The following is a 19,481-nucleotide window of genomic DNA, read 5'->3' on the forward strand; positions in this document are numbered from 1 at the left end:
AACCGCAATCAACGAGACAATTTTCTCAACGTGGGCATGATCGGGAGTTGAAGGAAGTTCATAATCAGAATCCGAGAAGTTTTCAACTGCCACTTTGGGGGGAAAGTTTTGAATTCAAATGTAATGTAAGGAGGCCTATTTAAGTACAAGTTAGTAGCAGTTTCAAGGACACACAAACAACGCCAATCAGGCCTTTATCTTTTCTTTTCTAGGAGTAGAATTAACTTGTAATTGTTCACTCAATCATCTCGATTGATTGTTCTTCTACTTTGAGGGTTAATAAAGTCCATTTTGTTAATCTTCTTCCATACTTCACCCACTTCATTGTTTGTTTCTAAAGAAGTCCTGAAATACGGCAAGGAACCAAACTCCACTTTTCACATCCACATTCCAGCAAGCTTTACAATACGATTTCCCGTCGATTCTCCGTCGATTGGAAAGAAAACAGGAATTTTGATAACACAATCCCGCACCATATACTCAAATTGCAATTAACTGAAGAACTATAATATGCATATTGCATTTTACTAATTCAAACCAATGTCGTAACTGTCCACACCCACTCATTTCACCCAAACGAATACATGGACCAACACCAATCCCGTGGATTGTCCGATCATGATCAACGACAACGATCGAATCATCCTAACCGGCGCACCAACCTGTATGACTTCCCCGTCACACGTACGCCCCGTGGTTTCTTCGTCAGTGACACGTCACCGCCAAGTCATTGGATTATTAGTTGAACCATAATCACAATGCCAAAATTGTCTTTTGTTTTGACAATTCTCCCACGTATTGATGAAACTATGAGTTTGCATTTCGAAAACTATAGTCTATAGGCATGACAAAAAGAGATTATAGTGTACCTTGCACCTTGAGGAAAAATAGTAAGGGTTTACGGCTCACTAGAAAATGCAGCCCCAAAAGTTAATTATTATTATTAACCCCTTTTGCCTTTAAGACTCCAATCACATCTATCCGTCTTCGTCATAAGGACCCATACCATAATCAATCCACTTTCATCTTTGCAAAAATACTGTCTTTAGATTGTTGGTAATCCGGTCTTCAATAAGATGAAAGTGATGGTGTCGTCTCTTCAAACTTGGAATGGTAGAAGCATTCGAGTCACGTTGGAGAACGCTTTGCTAAAGACAGTAGTTGCCCCCACAGAAGGTGTGCACCGGGTTACAGCAAATTCGCCTTCAAGATAAATCGAATCCCAACAACGGGACCCATCGCGCCGGCCAGGGAGCGTTGAAGAAAGAGAGAAAGGAAAAATACAAGTATTTAGTGTAACTAATTTGTCGTTACGTTTTTTTTCCAAAATATATTCATGAATTACTCTTTGCTGGTTTTATAGGCTTGAAATTAGATCACGGATCTGTGATCTGCTTTATACATGCAGAATTGTTGACGGTGATTTTAATTTTTGGTGATTGATTAGGTCATGCGCGATTTTAGATGGGGTGTTCTGTGCAGACCTCTCTTTTTTTTTTGTGAATTCACACTTCTTCTTCTTCTTTTTTGTAAATTCTTTTTTTGAAGGTGTGAATTTTGTTTTTTGAATGTGTGTGTGTGTGTTTTTTTTTTTTAAGTGTGAATTCTTTTTTTCCTGAATGTGTGAATTCTAAATTTGGTGTTGTGAATTCTGTCTTTTTCGAAGATCTGAATTCTGCAAAAGTATATGAAATTATGGGGGAGTGAATTATGCAAAAGATGTGGAAATGACTGTTTGTAGCCCCAAGAATTCACTTCCAGAATTCACACTCGCCAGAGTTGTACCGGGGCTAAATTCGCACCAAGAATTCACAGTTTGTGAAGTGTACATGGGTGTGAATTTTGAAGGGGGTGTAAATTATGCACAGGGTGTGAATTCTGTACATGGGTGTGAATTTTGAAAATGGTGTGAATTCTGCACAGGGGTGTGAATTCTCAGAATGTGAATTCTAGGGGGCATGAATTTTGCACTTGTAAATTCTGTACAGGGGTGTGAAATCTAGGGTGTGAATTCTGTAAAGGTATGTGAATTCTGAAAAAAGATGTAAATTTTGAAAAGATGTGTATTGAAATATTGTGTGAATTTTGGGGTGTGAATTCTGCAAATGGGTGTAAATTTTGTAGGGTGCGAATTCTAGAGTGTGAATTCTGTAAAAGTATGTGAATTCTGAAAAAAGATATAAATTTTGAAAAGATGTGTATTGAAAAATTGTGTGAATTCTGGGGTTTGAATTCTGCAAATAGGTGTAAATTTTGTAGGGTGTGAATTCTTGCAAAGGGGTGTGAATTCTGCAACGGGTGTGAATTCTAAAATGTGTGAATTCTAGAACTGGTGTGAATTCTTAGAGTGTGAATTCTTGATGTGTGAATTTTTCAAAGGGGTGTAAATTCTGGAGGTGTAAAAAGTGACAAGGACAAAATAGTAAAAGCATCTTAAAAAGGGTCTTGAGGGGATAGCAAGACAAAAAAGGGTTGGGATGGAACCCCAACAAAAAAATGGGACTGGCCTGTCATTTCCCGTTCCTTTTTTTTGGTGGAGCTAATAGGTAATGGGTCATTTGACTTGGTCAAATGGCCATGTGACAAATATTCCCATCAACTCGTTCTCTTTCTTCTTACGAGACTTCATCAGATTCATAACAAATCATGATATGCCTTTTGAACAAATTAACATGTACAAGGCCTTGTCCTCGTAATTAAATTAGTTGGGCCTCGTTTTGATCTTTACAGAATATTGCCCACAGCCCATAATTCCAATCTCTCGACCGAAATGGATTAAAATTAATCGGACCCAATTAATACTATCTTGGCTCATTAATTTTAGCCCAATACATCTCTATTTTTCGGCCCAATTTAATCAAATTCCAATTAAATGGCCCTACAGCGCTTGTCTAGGTCTGGGTGTCAAAAACGGATGTAAACAGTTGGGCTTCTGTTTAGTGGCTTATTTTGTAGGCTTAACCCTTGAAATTTTTTTGGTGCATGATGGGATATGCAGATTAGCAGATAGGATAATGTAGGTGTAACCATGCTCCATTTATATTGTCGGGGTAAGAGCATTGAAAAATATGTTTAGCTTCATCAAGTAGCTATAGAGACTTGAACCCTAACTGTGTTCGAGGAACTCAAATATTTACCTATTAGTACAATCACTGCGTGGTGTTGCTTCAACCTACATGTACTTGAATTCCGTATTACTGACCTCTATGATAATCCAGAATTATAAGGTCTACACCCTTTAAATATAGGAGTCCTCGCCCTACCTGAATTCTGCCTCTCCTTGGGTGAATCCTGGTTCTGTCACTGGCTCCACCCACAAACTTGAGACGAGCAATGCTACATCCGTCTTAAAAATTCTCTCAGAAGTGATTATAGGACCCAAGATACCGATTATAGGTTCCACCATCACTTGTGAGATAGGATATAATTAGTATATAAGATTGAATGTAAACTTAGATATGTGCCCATGGCAGTTTCAATTGGAGGTAAAATGCGAAAACCAGAAGTAGATCAGTCAACACACTCACAAAAACACAGGCTTAGGCTTGGCTTAGATCTCTAGAATAATGTGAGATTGAGGTCTAATCGAAGATGAAACCTACGAACTTAACTATATAGAAAAACGCAAGTACAATGACTGCATATATAGGTTGATGATTACATGAAAACTCAGTAAACGCGGAAAAAGGAAGAAATGGTGAGAAAGCTAATTCATGTGAATTGGAGTAGCAGTGGGAGTCTCCATCACTTGTATTTTCTGCTTAGGCTTCGCAGACATGAATTTGCTAATGGCAGGCTTCACATTTTCCACAATCTTGATTATCGCCAAAAACAGGACCCTGTACAAAACCACCATACCCAGCAAGATCCCAAGATCAACCCACTTGGAATACCCCATTTCCACCTGAAATTCATTTTTCAAAATATATTCACCGGTGATAACGCCCCTTCGCCCAGTTTGGTTACTCGGAAAAGTCAGTCCTTGAAATTCGTTCTTGTACATCCCTTGATACGCGTACTTGTGGAACGCTATGTAGTGCAAAGGGTATTTCCAGAATGGCTTGGGGAGGTCGTTTGGTAACCGGAAAAATCCCCCTCCTAGTATCATTAAGCCCTGGATTCCTGCACCTGTGATTATGCCCATGAGGAAATTGGGCACAATGCTCGCGACGATCATCATTAGGCTTTCTACAAGGACCATGCAGGTGAATAGAACCAAATCAAAGTACAAGAAGTGTTTGAATCCTGGACGAAGTCCGCTTAGGTAATAGGCTAGCGCTCCGGGAATAAGTGAGATTAGGAGCAAATATGGCACGGCAGAAAGTGTGTTGGCTATGACAAATGCAGTGGTACCATAGTGCCCATTCAATCTTTCCCTTTCAAACACCTGCGGTCATTTGGAGGGAAGTTCATCAGTAAAGCGATTTCTATGTTCTGAATTCTGATTCTTTTTTAGTCGGTCTGACTCACAAGACACTTCAAAGCTAAACCGGGGAAATATCGAGCCCTCACCCTCGCGGGCGTACTGAACAATTTCTGTGCATGTAGCACAACTGAAGCATCATTGGGTAGAAAAAGAATACTACTAATCACTAAGGAAACTGCGTAAAATAGTGGGCACATTTCACCAAATTTACATATGCACCACAAACTTTTTTAGTTTGAGCAAACCTTTTGGGTACTTGGAATGTCTGATCAATGGGTTCCACGAAATGATTCATTTGAGCAAAAGATAGGTAGAAGGAGGATTGTGATGCTTTATACCTTCATATCCTCCACAAATGAAGGGAAGCCACCAATTGTCATGAAAGTGAGGAATGAAGCAATGAACATGAGCATCGCACCTCTGGCCTGGAAATGATCGAAACCGTCATTATCAGCTGAAATTTATTGGTTGAAGTCTGTTTGTTTCAGCAGAAATTTAATGCTACCTGGATCGAACTGTTCCCCGATCCAATGTCATAGAAGATAGTGCCGACGCCTAACGACAAGGTGACATAGATTGCAAGACGCAGCCAGTAATAACCAAGATCGCGAGACATGTTGACAGAAGACCTTTTGGTGAGAACAACGCATTGGGTGAAGAAGCTAGCATGGCTTCTGCTCTTCTCAATTGATGATCCAGTACCACCCTGAAGTTATCCCACAAACAATAAGTGATCATTGTTTTAAGTATAGAAACTAGATTGAATTCACGACAGAAAAGATAGGTTTTAAAGGTATTTGCTTCGTTACCCATTTACATATTTCTGAAACTTGTCTTTTAACTTCTTGGTAGCCATCAGAAGATTTAAACGATGTTACGAGAATTTCGATCACTTCCTCTGTTGCTCTCTTTCCTTTCGAACCCTGTTCTATGTCCTGCTATAATATCACATGATCTAGTATAAAATATACTGCGTAAACTTGCATACTTATAAGAAATTGAAATGCAATTAAAACCAAGTTGCAGTACTAATTGGTGTGTTACCTCGTCAAAATCCTTGTTTATTGTTCTAAGGAAGTGGTCTGACGGATTCTGAAGAGTAGGGCAAGGGAAACCATTTGATGCGAAAAACTACATCAATCAAAATCAAGACCAATTAGTCGTATCAAACGGTTTGGAAAAAAAAAAGTATGCCTGCAATTTAAGGAATTCTCTGTGCTTTTACCTCATTTGTCGCGTTAGCACGGCCAAAGTACACCACTCTACCCGAGGACAAGAGACAAAGGTTGGTAAACAGACCGAACACTTCGCTGCTCGGCTGATGAATGGACGTGATGATAGTCCTCCCCTCTCTCTGCTCTAGTTTCGTGATTCTGCTCATGACATAGTAGGAAGCTGCGCTATCTAGCCCGCTTGTTGGCTCGTCGAGGAAAAGGAGCTTCGGGCGCGTCAGAATCTCGATGCAGATGCTCACTCGCCTCTTTTGGCCCCCGCTGAGGCCTTTGGCTCCCCACCCTCCGATTCTCGTGTTCATGGAATCCTGCAATCCCATCTCTCTTATCGTCATCTCCGCCCTCTCCTTTTTTTCAGATTTCGTCATTGAGTTTGGGAGTTGGAGCTGAGCGGAGTAGTACACGGCTTCCTTGACCGTCAGCGTTGTGATCAAAGTTTCCTCTTGAGTCACATAAGCCTTGTTTAATGAAATGCAAAACAAGTATGTTAAAGTGATGGTGAGAATTATAAAGATTACAGACAATTAATTTTGGCTTTCCAATTTTATTTTTTTTGGCTAAACAGGGCGCTCCACTTTTAACATGAAGTGGAGCATTTGCGTACAAAAGTGAAAAACGAAAATCAATTTCCTTAATTTTGTTGGTAGGTTTATATTTTGCTTACTGATGTTCCATAAGCCAAAGTCTGTGTGCGACCGTTAATCAGAATATCACCAGACTGTCTAGTATTGGCTCCCAATCTCCCTGCAGTTTATCAGCAGATTTCAACAAACAGTTCCTTAATTATTTACTAATTTATCAAAATTTGCACTCTTAACCGATTGTTTAGTACCTGCTAAGGCATCAAGAAGAGTGGACTTGCCACAGCCGGAAGGGCCCATTATGGCCAAGACCTCACCGGGCTGAGCGTAGCCCGTGAGGCCTTGAATGATGGGTCTCCGGCTACCCTTAGCATCTGGAACTGTCACCCATAAATCTTCCCACGTCAAGGAAATGCCGTTGTTGGCATTCGACGGAGGTCCAACTCCAACAACCTGAGGAGCTGCTTCTCCATGGTTTGGCGTTGGAGTGGTTTCCAACTCTAGTGGGTTAATTTTGATTTCGAGGCTACTATGTCTGGCTGATGAGTTGGAGTTCAGTTGAGAGTCAGCAACATATGGTTCCATGGAGTGATGAAGGGAAGCCATAGCTAGATGTATTCACGAGAGAGAGAGAGAGAGAGTTGCTTGTGGCTTTGAGATGGCAGAGTTTATATAGACTTGTTAGCTTTGGAAAGGAAGTACGTACATGCAGAACATCAAAGAGAAATTTCCCATTACTTCCTAGGTTACTGGAGGATAAATAGAATAGCATATACTCAGTTTTAATATGCAATTATGATAAGTGAAAAACAGAGTTACCTATGCTATTTAATTTTAGTTGGCAACCCCACCTAGGAAGGAAGTTCGTCTTTAGAAATTTTAGAAATCTGCAGAACATAATTCACACAGGATTTAGGGAATCAATAATGCTATGGTGACTATGTTTGTGGGTACATTGCGAATTGTCTTAAGGAAAAATTATTTTGTGCTCAAGAGCATTGCTCAAGAGTATCGAATAACCTTTATGTCTTTAGTGCATGGGTGGAATAAAATGAAATGTGCCCCACCCACATTTTCCTTACAATTCAGGAATGACAACTCACACGATATCCTAACTGGGTCATCCAATGTGGTCACCATAGTATTGTCGTTAGAAAATACTAAAAGGATTGAAAGCACAATATTGTTGATTTGCTGACAACGTAATTTACAGATCGAATTTACAGATCGAGGGCGAGTTCACGCTAAATTTTGCTGTGTTCAGAATAACGCCAAAATACCAGTTGTTCTTGGTAAAAATTCTAAGGTGTATCTAAATGGTATTTTTGAACATTCCATTTTGACAATTCAGACAAGATCCAGTCTTCACAGTGTAGACAACAAATCAAAAATGCCATTTACACGAGTTATATGTATTTATTTCACTAGGATGAAAATTACAAAGATTTTAATCAGGTCGAGACGAGAAATATTTAGGCATACATCGCAGCCCATAGGTGGAGCGCCGACCCGCAACGCTCCAACGACTAGTTAGATGTGCCACCACGTGTTGCACAGATCTTATATCCGTCAATGATAAGCACACGCGTCATAGGAATTAACTGCATTAATTTCATCCACACATTTAAGAGCAAGCCGTACGTGCGAGGGATCGAGGGTAACAAGATGACAAGCCTTGGCTCAAACGTTTTTCACGCGGATGCAAATTTTCCAAACTGATGTTACAATGGTATTTGTTCGATAGTACAACAACACTCCTAATTAATAGGGGACATAAGAAGCCAGAACTTATGATTAAGATATTCTCCTGTGTATAGTTCATTGCATTTTGCAAATCCCCATGACCCCATCCATCTTCACAGGTGTACAAATAGCTACCAGGGAGAACAGAGATTCCTCGGAAAATTAAGATTCCAATTTGAGATACTATATGCGGGAGTTTTGTGGGTATAAAAAAGGTGGTGTTCCATTTTCTTCCGGAAAAACCTTCTTTTTGAAAAAAAAAAAGGTAATTTCAAGTTAAAAAATTATGTATTTACACAAATAATATTACTACCAATATGGAACTTGTTTAATAGATCTCATTGAGATCTTTTAAACGGTGCGAAGAAATTGAAAAATTATTTTTTATCTTTGTTATATTTGATTTTCAAATGGGAAATGATAATGCCAAAACTACTTTTGTTCCTACCAAAACTCATTCATTACATGACTTAATTGCCCACCACTACACCACTTACTTTACAAAAATACCCCTTAAAATCTCATAATAATCCTCTGGATTTGAAAGGGCATTTTCGTAAAGTAAGTTATGTAGTAGAGGGCAATTAAGTCATGCAATGAATGAGTTTTGGCATGAAAAAAAAGGGTTTTGGCAGGAACAAAAGTGGTTTTAGCATTATCAGCTCCCTTTCAAATTACCTTCTTTTTGAAATAGAAGATTTTGGAAGAAAGCGGAACAGAGCCTAAATCAGTAGGCCACGTTTTTTCGCGAAGACGTAATTATTCATTGGTCTTGGGCACCAATAAGCAATGCCCCAACCCCATTTTCTGCCATACATTACTATAAGTTTGTAAGATTTAGGTACTTATAATTGGGTCTTGCAAAAATGTGCGTTGGAGAAAGGTTGTGGGTCACTGCCACAAACCTAAAAAAATTTATTGGAGGTGGGTGAATGGTGATGAAGAGAGTTCGAATTTCGGTTCTTTTGTTCGTACTGTGGTTGGCGCGGAATATAATTTCTGGGTAGACTTTTGTAGCCTATAATTAAGACGAAATTTGTTGGGGCACGTATGGTACTTGTTTAACTTACTTGTTTAACTTTAAGATAAGATAAGACAAAAACGATAGTACCGGTAGAAACTTATTATTCATGGCTCCATGTGATTTCGGCCGTCCGTTTCGATATTGAATAGTTCAAATTTAAATAAAAAAATTTCGAAAAAGAGTTTAATCATTAACATCTTGACCTTCCAAAACACTTTTAGACAACTACAACCAGTAACGTAAACAACTATTTACGACGGAACCATAAAAAAGATTTTCTCGTACCGATATAGTATCATGGTTGTAAAACGCCAGATAAGAGCAATCAGACTCGTGCTTGAGCTACGTCCATCGAAGAAAGAGAAGGGCATTTTACTATTGCACAAAGAAGATTATTTCAACGCTCTGCTCTCGCCTTAAGCTCTCAATCTCTACAAGTTCTTAACTTAAATCACAAGACTATACACATTATGCTTGACATTACAAAATTTGAGTCAGAGGCGCTGCTCTTGAATCCCCGATGTGCCTCAATCCATCTACAGGACATCCTCGAAAACTTGGAGATTATACCAATAAACGCGAGACACCTGATCACAATAATGTTTTTTTTTTTTTCTGAACAAAACATACTTGAATTGTTTCTTTGCTTCTTTTCAACTTGAGGCGTGCCGCTAGCTGTCTCTTTTATCAATAGCTAGGAGCCTAGGACCAGGCGGCCGTCGACAATTTGGCCCACAGCAGGTGAACGTCCACTGTCATGAAAATTACTTCCTGGAGAGTACAGACCAGTCGTACACAAGGAGCCCTAGCTACCTCAAATTCCTCAAAACGAATACGGCCCACCAGCCTTTGGCCTTGTTTTACATGGAAAACCGAAGTGTATATAACATTAATCTAGAGTAATTCGCAGCGGCCGCCGAAAATTACTCCTGGCCCTCTTGGCCGCATCGAATTGCACTTGGCCGCCAAGTGTCAATCGGTGCGGCCAAGTGCAATTCGTAGCGGCCGAGTGCAATTCAATGCGGCCAAAAGTAATTCTTTGCCATGAATAATTCTTTGAGGCCAAATGTAGTTCTTTTCGGTCAAGAGTAATTATTTGCGGTTAGGAGTAATTCTTTGCGGCAAATAGTAATTCTTTGTAAATTTCTAATCTTAGCCATTGGCTTCAATGGTTGAGATGGAGTGTCTTTTTTGTATCCTCAGAACGCTCCCCTGTATGTATATTCTTCAAATTAGCACAGAATTTGAAAAAATTTGGTATTCTAATCTCTCTCTTTTTTTGAAAAATCGTAAAGACATTAATGTACAGTTGTGATGAGTAAATAAATCCACATGACAATTGTGTAATATGTACAAAAAGTGTTAGTACTTTACTGAAATGAGGAAAATGAGCCTAAACCATTGGATCAAAGTAATCATGCATTGCAATAACTTATCTTCTGTTAAATATGGACGAGCCCTACACCATTGTGTTATGTACTATAGAAAATTATGTTAAATAAGAAAATTAACTCCAATGCGAAAACACAGGCATATGTATATTTTCATTGGCTTTCAACTTTTAACCTAATGAAGGCGAAGATGAAACTATGACTTAAAATCAAGATACAACAAAATCAATACATTTGTTGCCACCAACATATTGTAATGAATCAAATAACCAAATATATAATTAATTAGATTTTTTTCCTTCAATCACTCAGCCAATTAAATATTTAGCAATTTGAATACATTTCAAAAAATGACAGGGCCCACATATATATATATATATATATATATATATATAGAGAGAGAGAGAGAGAGAGAGAGAGAGAGAGAGAGTGCACTAAACGTATGTGTGTGAGAGAGGAACCAGTTTTGGATTCAAAATTGGAATTTGTTTTGGAATTAACGTGTGAGGGAGAGAAAGACAACCCTAATATTTTTTTACTGATAAATGTTGTTAGAAAAGTAAGGAAAAATCGAAAATAAGGAATCATAATAAGATTATGAAACATTAATTTTAGTTTTTCATTCAAATATTTATTTTTTTCAAGTATATTTCTAGTCTTACTACTCGTAAATTTCAGCTATAAAAAAATATGTACAAATCTGATGGTTCAAAATATAGAGAATTCAAAAATCGCTGCTCCATATTATATAGATTTGCCTAAAGTTCCTCTGTTACCAAAAAAAAAAAAAAGAGTTCATAATTTTAAAAACAAATACCCATACCTAATTCCTCCATCGAACCCTAGACCCTCGAATTCTCATACCCAAACAGAAATAAAATGAAGAGGAGGAGGAGGAGGTGGTGGGCGACTGTAGGGAAAATGGTATGGTGAGAGAGGGATGGAAACTGAGAGACACATGTCTCTCGGGTGTATGATTGATGGGTAATTATTCAGCATTCTCGAGTACCATGTGGCGTTGCTTACATGATACTCACATCCATTTACGTAGAGAAAAATTATTCAATAAGATATCATTCTTTTTTGTTTAGTGATTGCGAAATAAAGAGTAACCCACGAGGATCTATTATTTACAAAAAGTACACATAGCGATGTCACAGAATATTCAGAAGTAAATAAATCATAGAGGAGGGCAAGCTTTGATGAATCCCATTAGTTGGTGACATGGCAAAATTCAAGTTCATGTTCCCAAAGGGCCAAACCCAAGGATTTATTAAGGAAATTGATTTTTGCGTTTCACTTTTTATTGATGGCGATCCAATTTTAAAGTAAAGTTACTAGTAACTTCATAAACAAAATGGAGCGACATCAGTAAAAAGTGGAGCGCGAATATCAATTTCATTTATTAATATCTATAGGAACCGTGTTATGTATAGGAGAAGGGAAAGGGTCCTGTTCAGCTGTTGGACTCCCAATCGGTTCAGTCCAGTTTGGACCCGTTTGTGGGTCCTTTATGGGTCCGATACAATGATAATAGTTCATATTTTAGAGTTCATCGAGAACATTGACCACGCTAAAAATTATGTTAATCGGATATCGTTTGATATGGTTTCAAAATACATTTATCTTCGGCGTCAAGGAAAAATAAAGCCGAAAAATAAATAATTCTGAAAATTGGAGAAAATGCCAAAATTGCAAATGAGAAAGAAAATTTCCAAAAAGAACCAATTAAAAAGGAATTACCAACTCAGAGTTATTAACGTTTCAAAACTTTCCTAAAACGGTAAAAATATCAAATTAAAGACCTAAATGAGAGAATTAGGCCGAAAAATTACATCTGCACGACTTAGGGTCGTAAGTATTGACCGAATTGCAAAACATAAGTCAGTCCACAAAGTTTGGGCCCAATCTAAACTTGCCCGGATTTGCAATTAAGTATCGTTTCGGCTTCCGAGACTTCGACCGGTCCAATTAATCATGAAATTGGGCTTTCACGTGTTCTACGTCATACAGTAAAATATTTAATCTGAACTCAACAAAATTCAATAAAAATAAACCAAAAAACAAACCAATAACCTAAAAACATGAAACGCAAATCCTCCCGGCTTCTATTACGCCTACATGTCAACATTTCGTTGGAGGTCCAAACGCACCGGATAAGACTAGCTGGAGAAGATCAGACGCATTTCTTGAACGAAGACATGCGCATGCTCTGTTTCTATGCACCCATCTATCCAGAGGGAGGAGAGGAGAGTAGGCTAATACAGGTACCCACTCATCTTCTCCATATATAAATATAAAGTGTGCAATTTAGCAGTAATTGTACTGTTATGTTTCGTCTTGCAATCTTCTTCTGTATATTTTAGGTGAAGTTTGTAATTGTATCAATGGGACTCATAAAATTAAGCTGTATAAATTGCTTGTGGTTGAATGCATCATTACGGGGCCAAAATGAGGAAATGGGTTCTTTGATTCTCAAAGTATTGCCACTGCGACAAACATTTGAAAAATCTAAGTTACTACCTTGCTATTAACATACTCTGTTATAGTATGAGCAATATTTCGGAAAAAGGAGGTTGAGAGTTCAACTCATCTTCCAAGATGCTAATCTAACTATTCTAACAATATTGACTTTCCCCGATAAAAAAATTATTTTGGAAGAGAAGAGAAGAGAAGAGAGAAGTTTCCATCGGGCTGCATTGCTCTAAGGCTGTGTATGGATTATGAATTTATGGGCGGTTCTTCCGTAAAGGGAAAGGAAAATGACGAGGATCGAATAAAAGAGCTTCTTCTCTTCATCAATTAACTTCTTTTATTGTTCAGTGTCTTTCATTTACCCTCCATAAATCCCTCTACAAATAAAGGTCTCAAACACAGACTAAATGCTGGTGCCTCTAGCATTTTACCATTTCATATTCTGTGTCTGAATTACTTACTCCAGTTTACTTGTAAATTTGGACATGTAAATGATTTCTTGGAATTTTCTCGCTTTTTTTTTCTTGGTTTAGGAGCATTTAAGGGTAGTTTTTTTTTTTTTTCTCTATGTTATCTCACTGTTGATAATTTACTCCATAGTCGGTTTGATTGATGTGGTTGGAATTCACTCTCCGTGCATAGGACTGAGCATTGATCTTTACATTCGTTGTAGGTACTATGCATTCAGAGGGCTACCAATGGCATCTACATTCTGTAACCTAATAAGCATTGGATCTGGTCAAAAGAAACTCGGCCATTACCTCTTGAATCAGAACAACAATGCAAGGCAAGTTTCACTCGCTTGTATGCCAATTCTTACAAGACATGGATTCGGATGTGAATGGTGAAACACGGCCACTAAAAGCATCTATTATCTGTGTTTGGCCTTTTTTTTTACAGTTTTTAGGATGCGTACTTCAATAGAGAACTAAGCTTTACTATTACTAACTGGTTTATAGATAGTTAAGCTTCATACCTATGGGATGGTTTTGGAATCCACAATAAATTAGGGAATTTGCTTCATGTCATCTACAAGCATGAGGTTAATTTCCATTGCCATTTTTTTTTTTTGGTCAAACGGAAAAGTATTTCCATTGCCATTTGATTGTTTGTTTGGTTGCATAATGTCTGGAGAAATTCAATCTCAATAGGTGGTGTTGTTATGAAGTTTAAATTTCCAATCTGTCCTGTCATAGCATATATTTTGTGATTAACATGACCTTACTTTCTGGAATGACTAGCATATTTTTCTTCTCAGGCGTTGTCGTAGAGTCCCTTCGTCGTATGTTGTCCAAAGGTCATCTTCTTGTCACCACAAAACAGAAAGCTGTCTGAATAGAGCTCATAAAAGACGACTGGCAACGCGGCGGCATCAATGTAGGTGCACTTCCTTCAAGAATGGAGAAGAACATCTTCAAAGTACTTCTGAAGTGAAGACGGAAGAGTACATTTCAAGAGCAACCTTGATATGGAGGGCGATCAAACTACCAATTTACTCTGTTGCCCTGGTTCCTCTCACTGTGAGTTTCTTTCTAACACTTGATAGTGTTGACGAAACAAGAAAGAAGCTTATTTGATGCTATCATATAGATTCAAGTTTGTGACGAACTAGTGCTGCAATTCACATTGGTTGGACGCTTGTGAATACGAATCTATCTTTGTTTTTCTCCGCAACCAATCTTCTCATTTATGCTCGATATCTTCTGAAACCTTTATGCTCAAATCTTTTTCTATAGAAAAATAGAACGAGAAGTCTTTACTAAGGATTTTAAGGCCAAGAATCAGCTGGAATTCACATTGGTCGGATGCTAGTGATTGATTGGGAGAGAACACATTTTATCGTTGTTCAAAGCTTGAATTGACTAATGAATAATGGTTGCCCCTTGTGTGTTCTTCTACATTGCTTTTCCGAGAAAGCGCGCAGGATATTGGCTGCTTTCTTGTGGTAGATAGCAAAATCATCATTTTCACTTCAAGCAGTAATTCAGCAAGTTAGTCATTTTATCAAGTTAATTTTGGCCAAATAGCTTAGTATCTTGAACGGAAACAATATGAATCTCTTCAAATCAGTATTCACTTGACCTCAAATGGTTTTGCACCCACAATCTGAATGACATGTGTTATGTTTTTGCTTAAATCTCTATTGTTTGTACCATAACAGGTTGGAAGTGCAGCTGCTTATTTGCAGACTGGCCTGTATTCAGCCAGACGTTATTTTGTGCTCTTGGCTTCTTCAGTTCTCGTCATTGCCTGGTTAAATTTAAGGTGAGATGCCATATCATTTCATGTAGTTCAGTCTATGATGTCTTGAATATTTGCTATTGATTGGGTTCCCTCCCTCCCTGCATGTTAGAATTATTTTTTCACTTTGGTTCTCCTTTCCCATAATTTGTGCAGCAATGATGTTTATGATTATGATACTGGTGCAGATACGACCAAAAAAGAGTCAGTTGTAAATATGGTTGGCAGGTAGGGCTGTTGGAAAGTTTCATATTTCTATATTAAATGACTTCTTGTTATGATTTGTCTCAGGCTAACTGTGTCATGTATTGCATTTTTTGAAGCCGAACGGGAACTCTACTTGCTGCCTATATGTTACTTGCTCTGGGTTTTGTGGGACTGGCTTGGGTTTCTGTGGGGGCTGGAAATGTGCGTTCAATGTTATTACTGGCTTGTGCAATCACTTGTGGTTATATATATCAGGTACTAAACATCCCTTCTGGAGCTGGTTAATTGATGACATGTTAGGAATGTTGAAAATATATATCACTCGATCCTTTCTCCATTTATCTTATGCCACAGTCTGATGCCAACATCACAGCCTATCCTTGCCCCTGCACCCTAATGGTACCATGCTGCCACCGGCCCCCCAACCCCCCCCCCCCCCCCCCCGGTTCCTTCCAGGAAACCTTTGTTATCCGAAATGGGTATACTGCTGGATTTGTGTTGGGTATACTGTGGGGCAAACCCATCACTAACTATCCTAGCAAGATCTATTTCTCGTAACCTTGACTCTTCTCCATATATTTCTAATGGTACTGATTGGATTTGTACTGTAAGCTTCTGGTTTTGTGACACTCTTCTGGTCAAACCATGAACTACACAAAGTTCTTCACAATGTAATGAAAATTTCTCTGACTTCTTGGTTTTGTATGCAAATCAATGTCTCCTATTTGAACATCCTTAAGAGAACTCTCAAGCCATGTCTTTTAGTAGTCCTACGAGCAACAACTACAAGTGCTTCCAAGGAGTCATTGCCATCATTTTGCTTGGTGAAAGTACCCATCAGGCTTTGGTAATGGAAGAGACCCGTTTTGTATTTTACCAGTTTGAAACTATCATTGTTGCAGTGCCCACCATTTCGGTTAAGTTATCAAGGATTTGGGGAACCCCTGTGCTTCGCCGCATTTGGCCCATTTGCTACGACAGCTTTCTACTTACTGCAGAGCAGCACAAGGTTGTAGCTACATATTACTTGATAATCTTAGATTTCAGTTCACAAACCTTTTGTGAGTTGATTTTGGGTGATTAATACAGTGAGCTTCCCATAACTGGCACAATCCTTTCTGTATCACTCCTTGTTGGCCTCACCACAGCCCTAATCCTCTTCTGCAGTCACTTTCATCAGGTATCATTTTTTTTCTTTTGTTTTCCTCTCCCCCCTTCAGTCTATCCACATCTTCCGATTCAGGCCATCTCTGTATCAGGGAACTAAGTGATGTACAACTCAGGTAAAAGGAGATAGATCTGTCGGAAAAATGTCCCCTCTGGTAAGTACCCCTGCGCTGAAACTGAGAAACAAATTCGCATATAATTTTTGTTCGCTGTTTGAAATTTTTGGATTGTTACCTGTGTTCAGGTTAGGCTTGGCACAGAAGCCGGCTCAACAGTGGTAAAAGTGGGTGTGGTGACCCTATATTCACTTTTGCTTATCCTTGGTCTTAGCAGAGCTCTTCCTTTTGCTTGCATGGTAAGTTCTCTCATTTCACAGGGTATTGTTCAGTACAAAAAATGCTTAATTTAGTGGTTATATGATCCCCTACCCCCTTACTATTCTAAATATGATCATTGCTGTGTTTCAGTTTCTCTGTTCCCTGACCTTGCCCGTGGGAAAACTAGTGGTCAGCTTTGTTGAGGAGAACCACAAAGTGAGTAGTGATATACTAAGCATCAAATCTTAGGAGCACGTCTGTTTTAAAGTAATCTGATGGTTTGAATTACTACAATGCTGTGTTGTTGAAAAAATGTGAAGTAAACGAATAAAAGGATCATTTTTGCTTCTCAACGCAACCAAAGAGCGCCTCTGGGGCAAACTATGAATGAAACCATGAAAGAACTGTAGAACTACAAATTATGTGGTTATGGACACAGCTTCTTGTTCTTTCATAGCAGAATCAATTTTGTTCTTTATAATGGTGTTGGGACTTCATTCTTGTAGGACACAACAAAGATCTTTATGGCGAAGTATTACTGTGTGAGGTTGCAAGCTTTATTTGGAGCTGCTTTGGCAGCTGGGCTGGTAGCATCCAGAATGATCGTTGAAAGATCCCTGTGATTTTCCGGTTACATGGATTGAAAGTTTTACCAGGTGAGAAACCGGAGTGAATGTCATTAGAAAAGCTTTACTTCTACCGGTGACTATAAATCTCCAAAATTAGGACAACTTTGTCGCAGTACCAAACCAGTAAATGATGCATTTTGGGTATTTTGGTTGTTTTTTTATTTGGGTATGTGCAGGCAGGTTGTATGCCTAAGCTGCTCAACCCAAGAGAGAGTTCAAGTTGACATTTTTCTACGAATCCTGAATGAGGAGCTACGGATAGTTGACCTTAAGGTTTTCTGGATGTCTTTCCCTACGCGAAGCCGACACTTGTGCTCCAAAATGTCGAATGAAGAAACCCTTCATGCATGGATGAGAATTCGAGGTTTACTTTCTGCTTCTGGGTAAAAGGACAACACTCTACTTGGAAATTTGATTATATGGGTACTAGTTATGTTTCCTACCATTTTTTTGCTCAACATTAACTCCAGTATCCACATTCGATGTATTGGAGGATATAACTGAGACTTGGGGTCCAGATACTCCTACATTTTTCAACCTTGTTGAAATCGCTTTACAGGATTGTCTAGTGTTTTGTTATCTTTCCTAGCAGGGGTTGATAGCCTGTGTTGGCACTTTTGAGACAATGTTGTTTGCATCTTTTGGAGAGAGAGAGAGAGAGAGAGAGATGTGCATTGCTTTAGTTCCTGCAGTAATGACTTTCCCCATTATGCTTGCCTAATCTTTTTGACCACTACTACAATATGCCTGACCCACATAATATTTACCCTTGGAGATCGACTATTGTCATCAACTGAACCAGAAAGGTGTTCGGTAAAGCCGGTTCTAAGCGTCCCGCGGAAAGAGTAGTAGTTACTATGAAACTTATGAACCATCCCCATGCCCTTAACTGCAAGCCTGTCTAATCAGAACTCTAGGACCTAAAGAATCGAAGGAAGCACGGTCTTGGAGCATACGGGAGGAAGCCGGTCTGCTCTAAGTCCGATTGCTCCTTCGGATCTTTCCAGAGGAGACACAGTACTCATCCAATTGATGAACTTCTTGATGTCATTAGACTCTTTGTTTTGGTTGGTAAAAGGTTCAATGCGTCTGCTAGCTCTTATAGATTAGACAGCAACCGGGATACACGGATCCTCTTTATGTGTCGCATATGAAGGGCAAAACAGTCAACACAATCCAAAAGGAACTTACATGTTCATAAATATTCAGAATGGCAGTAACTCCCCAAATGTAAAAATGACATAGTCTGGCGAAAAAATCAAATGCCATCAAGTTTCTTACTTAAAGCCCGTTCCAGAATACTTTCTTAAAAAATAAGTACTTATTTTATATTTTTAAATTAAAAAATAATGTAAATGAAAAATAATTTTTTGATTTTTTTTGCACCGTATTAAAGATCTCAATGAAATCTTTCAAATAAGATCTATATTACATATTTTTAAATTTTAATAAACTCATCATTTTTTAGCTTGAAATTGTCTTCTTAAAAAATAAATACTTATTTCACGTTCTGGAACGGAGCCTTAATATCTACTCTGTATCTCGTTATGTCACAATCATATTGATATTGATAATACATGACCAGTAGGGAAAAAATTGGATGTACCATTGGATGGATGGATGCCCACGTGGCCGACCAAAAAAAAGAAGCCTGCCACGCGGTCTTTTTCCGTTTGTAAATTATCTTCAGGAACTCATATTAAGTACGCAAAATGACAATTTCTTATGCGAATGATTTTAACATTTTGACGAAGTATAAACAATTTTAACATTTCGTTCTAATGTTAATGCATAAGAATTCATATTGTTGATCAGATTTTATAAAAGAAAATAATCAAATCATATTTCTAGGTCAATTGAATCAGTCAAGCTTTTTTTTTTCTTCTTCTTCTGATAACATAATCCGAAAAATGAATCATCCTTCCTATTAAAGTGGGTCACATGCTCCAATTGTAAGGGCCTTATTAGTTTTTCTTTTTCGTGGTTAGACATTTATTTATAAGAAAAAATTAATATTTAAATTGGACAAATAAATTGAGATAAAAGTA

General features: G+C 38.3%; 2 protein-coding genes across 4 annotated transcripts; one reads left to right on the forward strand and one right to left on the reverse strand.

The window, feature by feature from the left end:
* Positions 1-3,582: 3,582 nt before the first annotated feature.
* LOC131308912 (ABC transporter G family member 1-like) lies at positions 3,583-6,966 on the reverse strand. Its single transcript, XM_058335958.1, has 8 exons — positions 6,491-6,966; positions 6,323-6,402; positions 5,652-6,116; positions 5,471-5,557; positions 5,236-5,361; positions 4,932-5,132; positions 4,765-4,851; positions 3,583-4,387 (listed from the first exon to the last, which is right to left on the reverse strand). Exons 1-8 carry the CDS (start codon positions 6,843-6,845, stop codon positions 3,707-3,709), a joined length of 2,082 nt encoding a protein of 693 aa, XP_058191941.1. The 5' UTR covers positions 6,846-6,966; the 3' UTR covers positions 3,583-3,706.
* A 5,501-nt stretch (positions 6,967-12,467) lies between these two features.
* Positions 12,468-17,989, forward strand: LOC131308920 (2-carboxy-1,4-naphthoquinone phytyltransferase, chloroplastic-like). 3 transcript variants are annotated; one of them, XM_058335963.1, is made up of 13 exons: positions 12,468-12,664; positions 13,546-13,716; positions 14,131-14,392; positions 15,034-15,137; positions 15,270-15,341; positions 15,437-15,575; positions 16,223-16,329; positions 16,410-16,500; positions 16,604-16,642; positions 16,732-16,842; positions 16,955-17,020; positions 17,311-17,460; positions 17,610-17,989. In XM_058335963.1, exons 2-12 carry the CDS (start codon positions 13,571-13,573, stop codon positions 17,425-17,427), a joined length of 1,254 nt encoding a protein of 417 aa, XP_058191946.1. In that variant the 5' UTR covers positions 12,468-12,664; positions 13,546-13,570; the 3' UTR covers positions 17,428-17,460; positions 17,610-17,989. The 3 variants fall into 3 exon arrangements, with proteins under 3 accessions (XP_058191946.1, XP_058191947.1, XP_058191948.1); XM_058335964.1 differs by having other exon boundaries at positions 17,614-17,989; XM_058335965.1 differs by having other exon boundaries at positions 13,546-13,659; positions 14,143-14,392; positions 17,614-17,989.
* Positions 17,990-19,481: the final 1,492 nt, after the last annotated feature.

Source organism: Rhododendron vialii, chromosome 11a (assembly GCF_030253575.1).
Source record: "Rhododendron vialii isolate Sample 1 chromosome 11a, ASM3025357v1".
Taxonomy (NCBI): domain Eukaryota; kingdom Viridiplantae; phylum Streptophyta; class Magnoliopsida; order Ericales; family Ericaceae; genus Rhododendron; species Rhododendron vialii.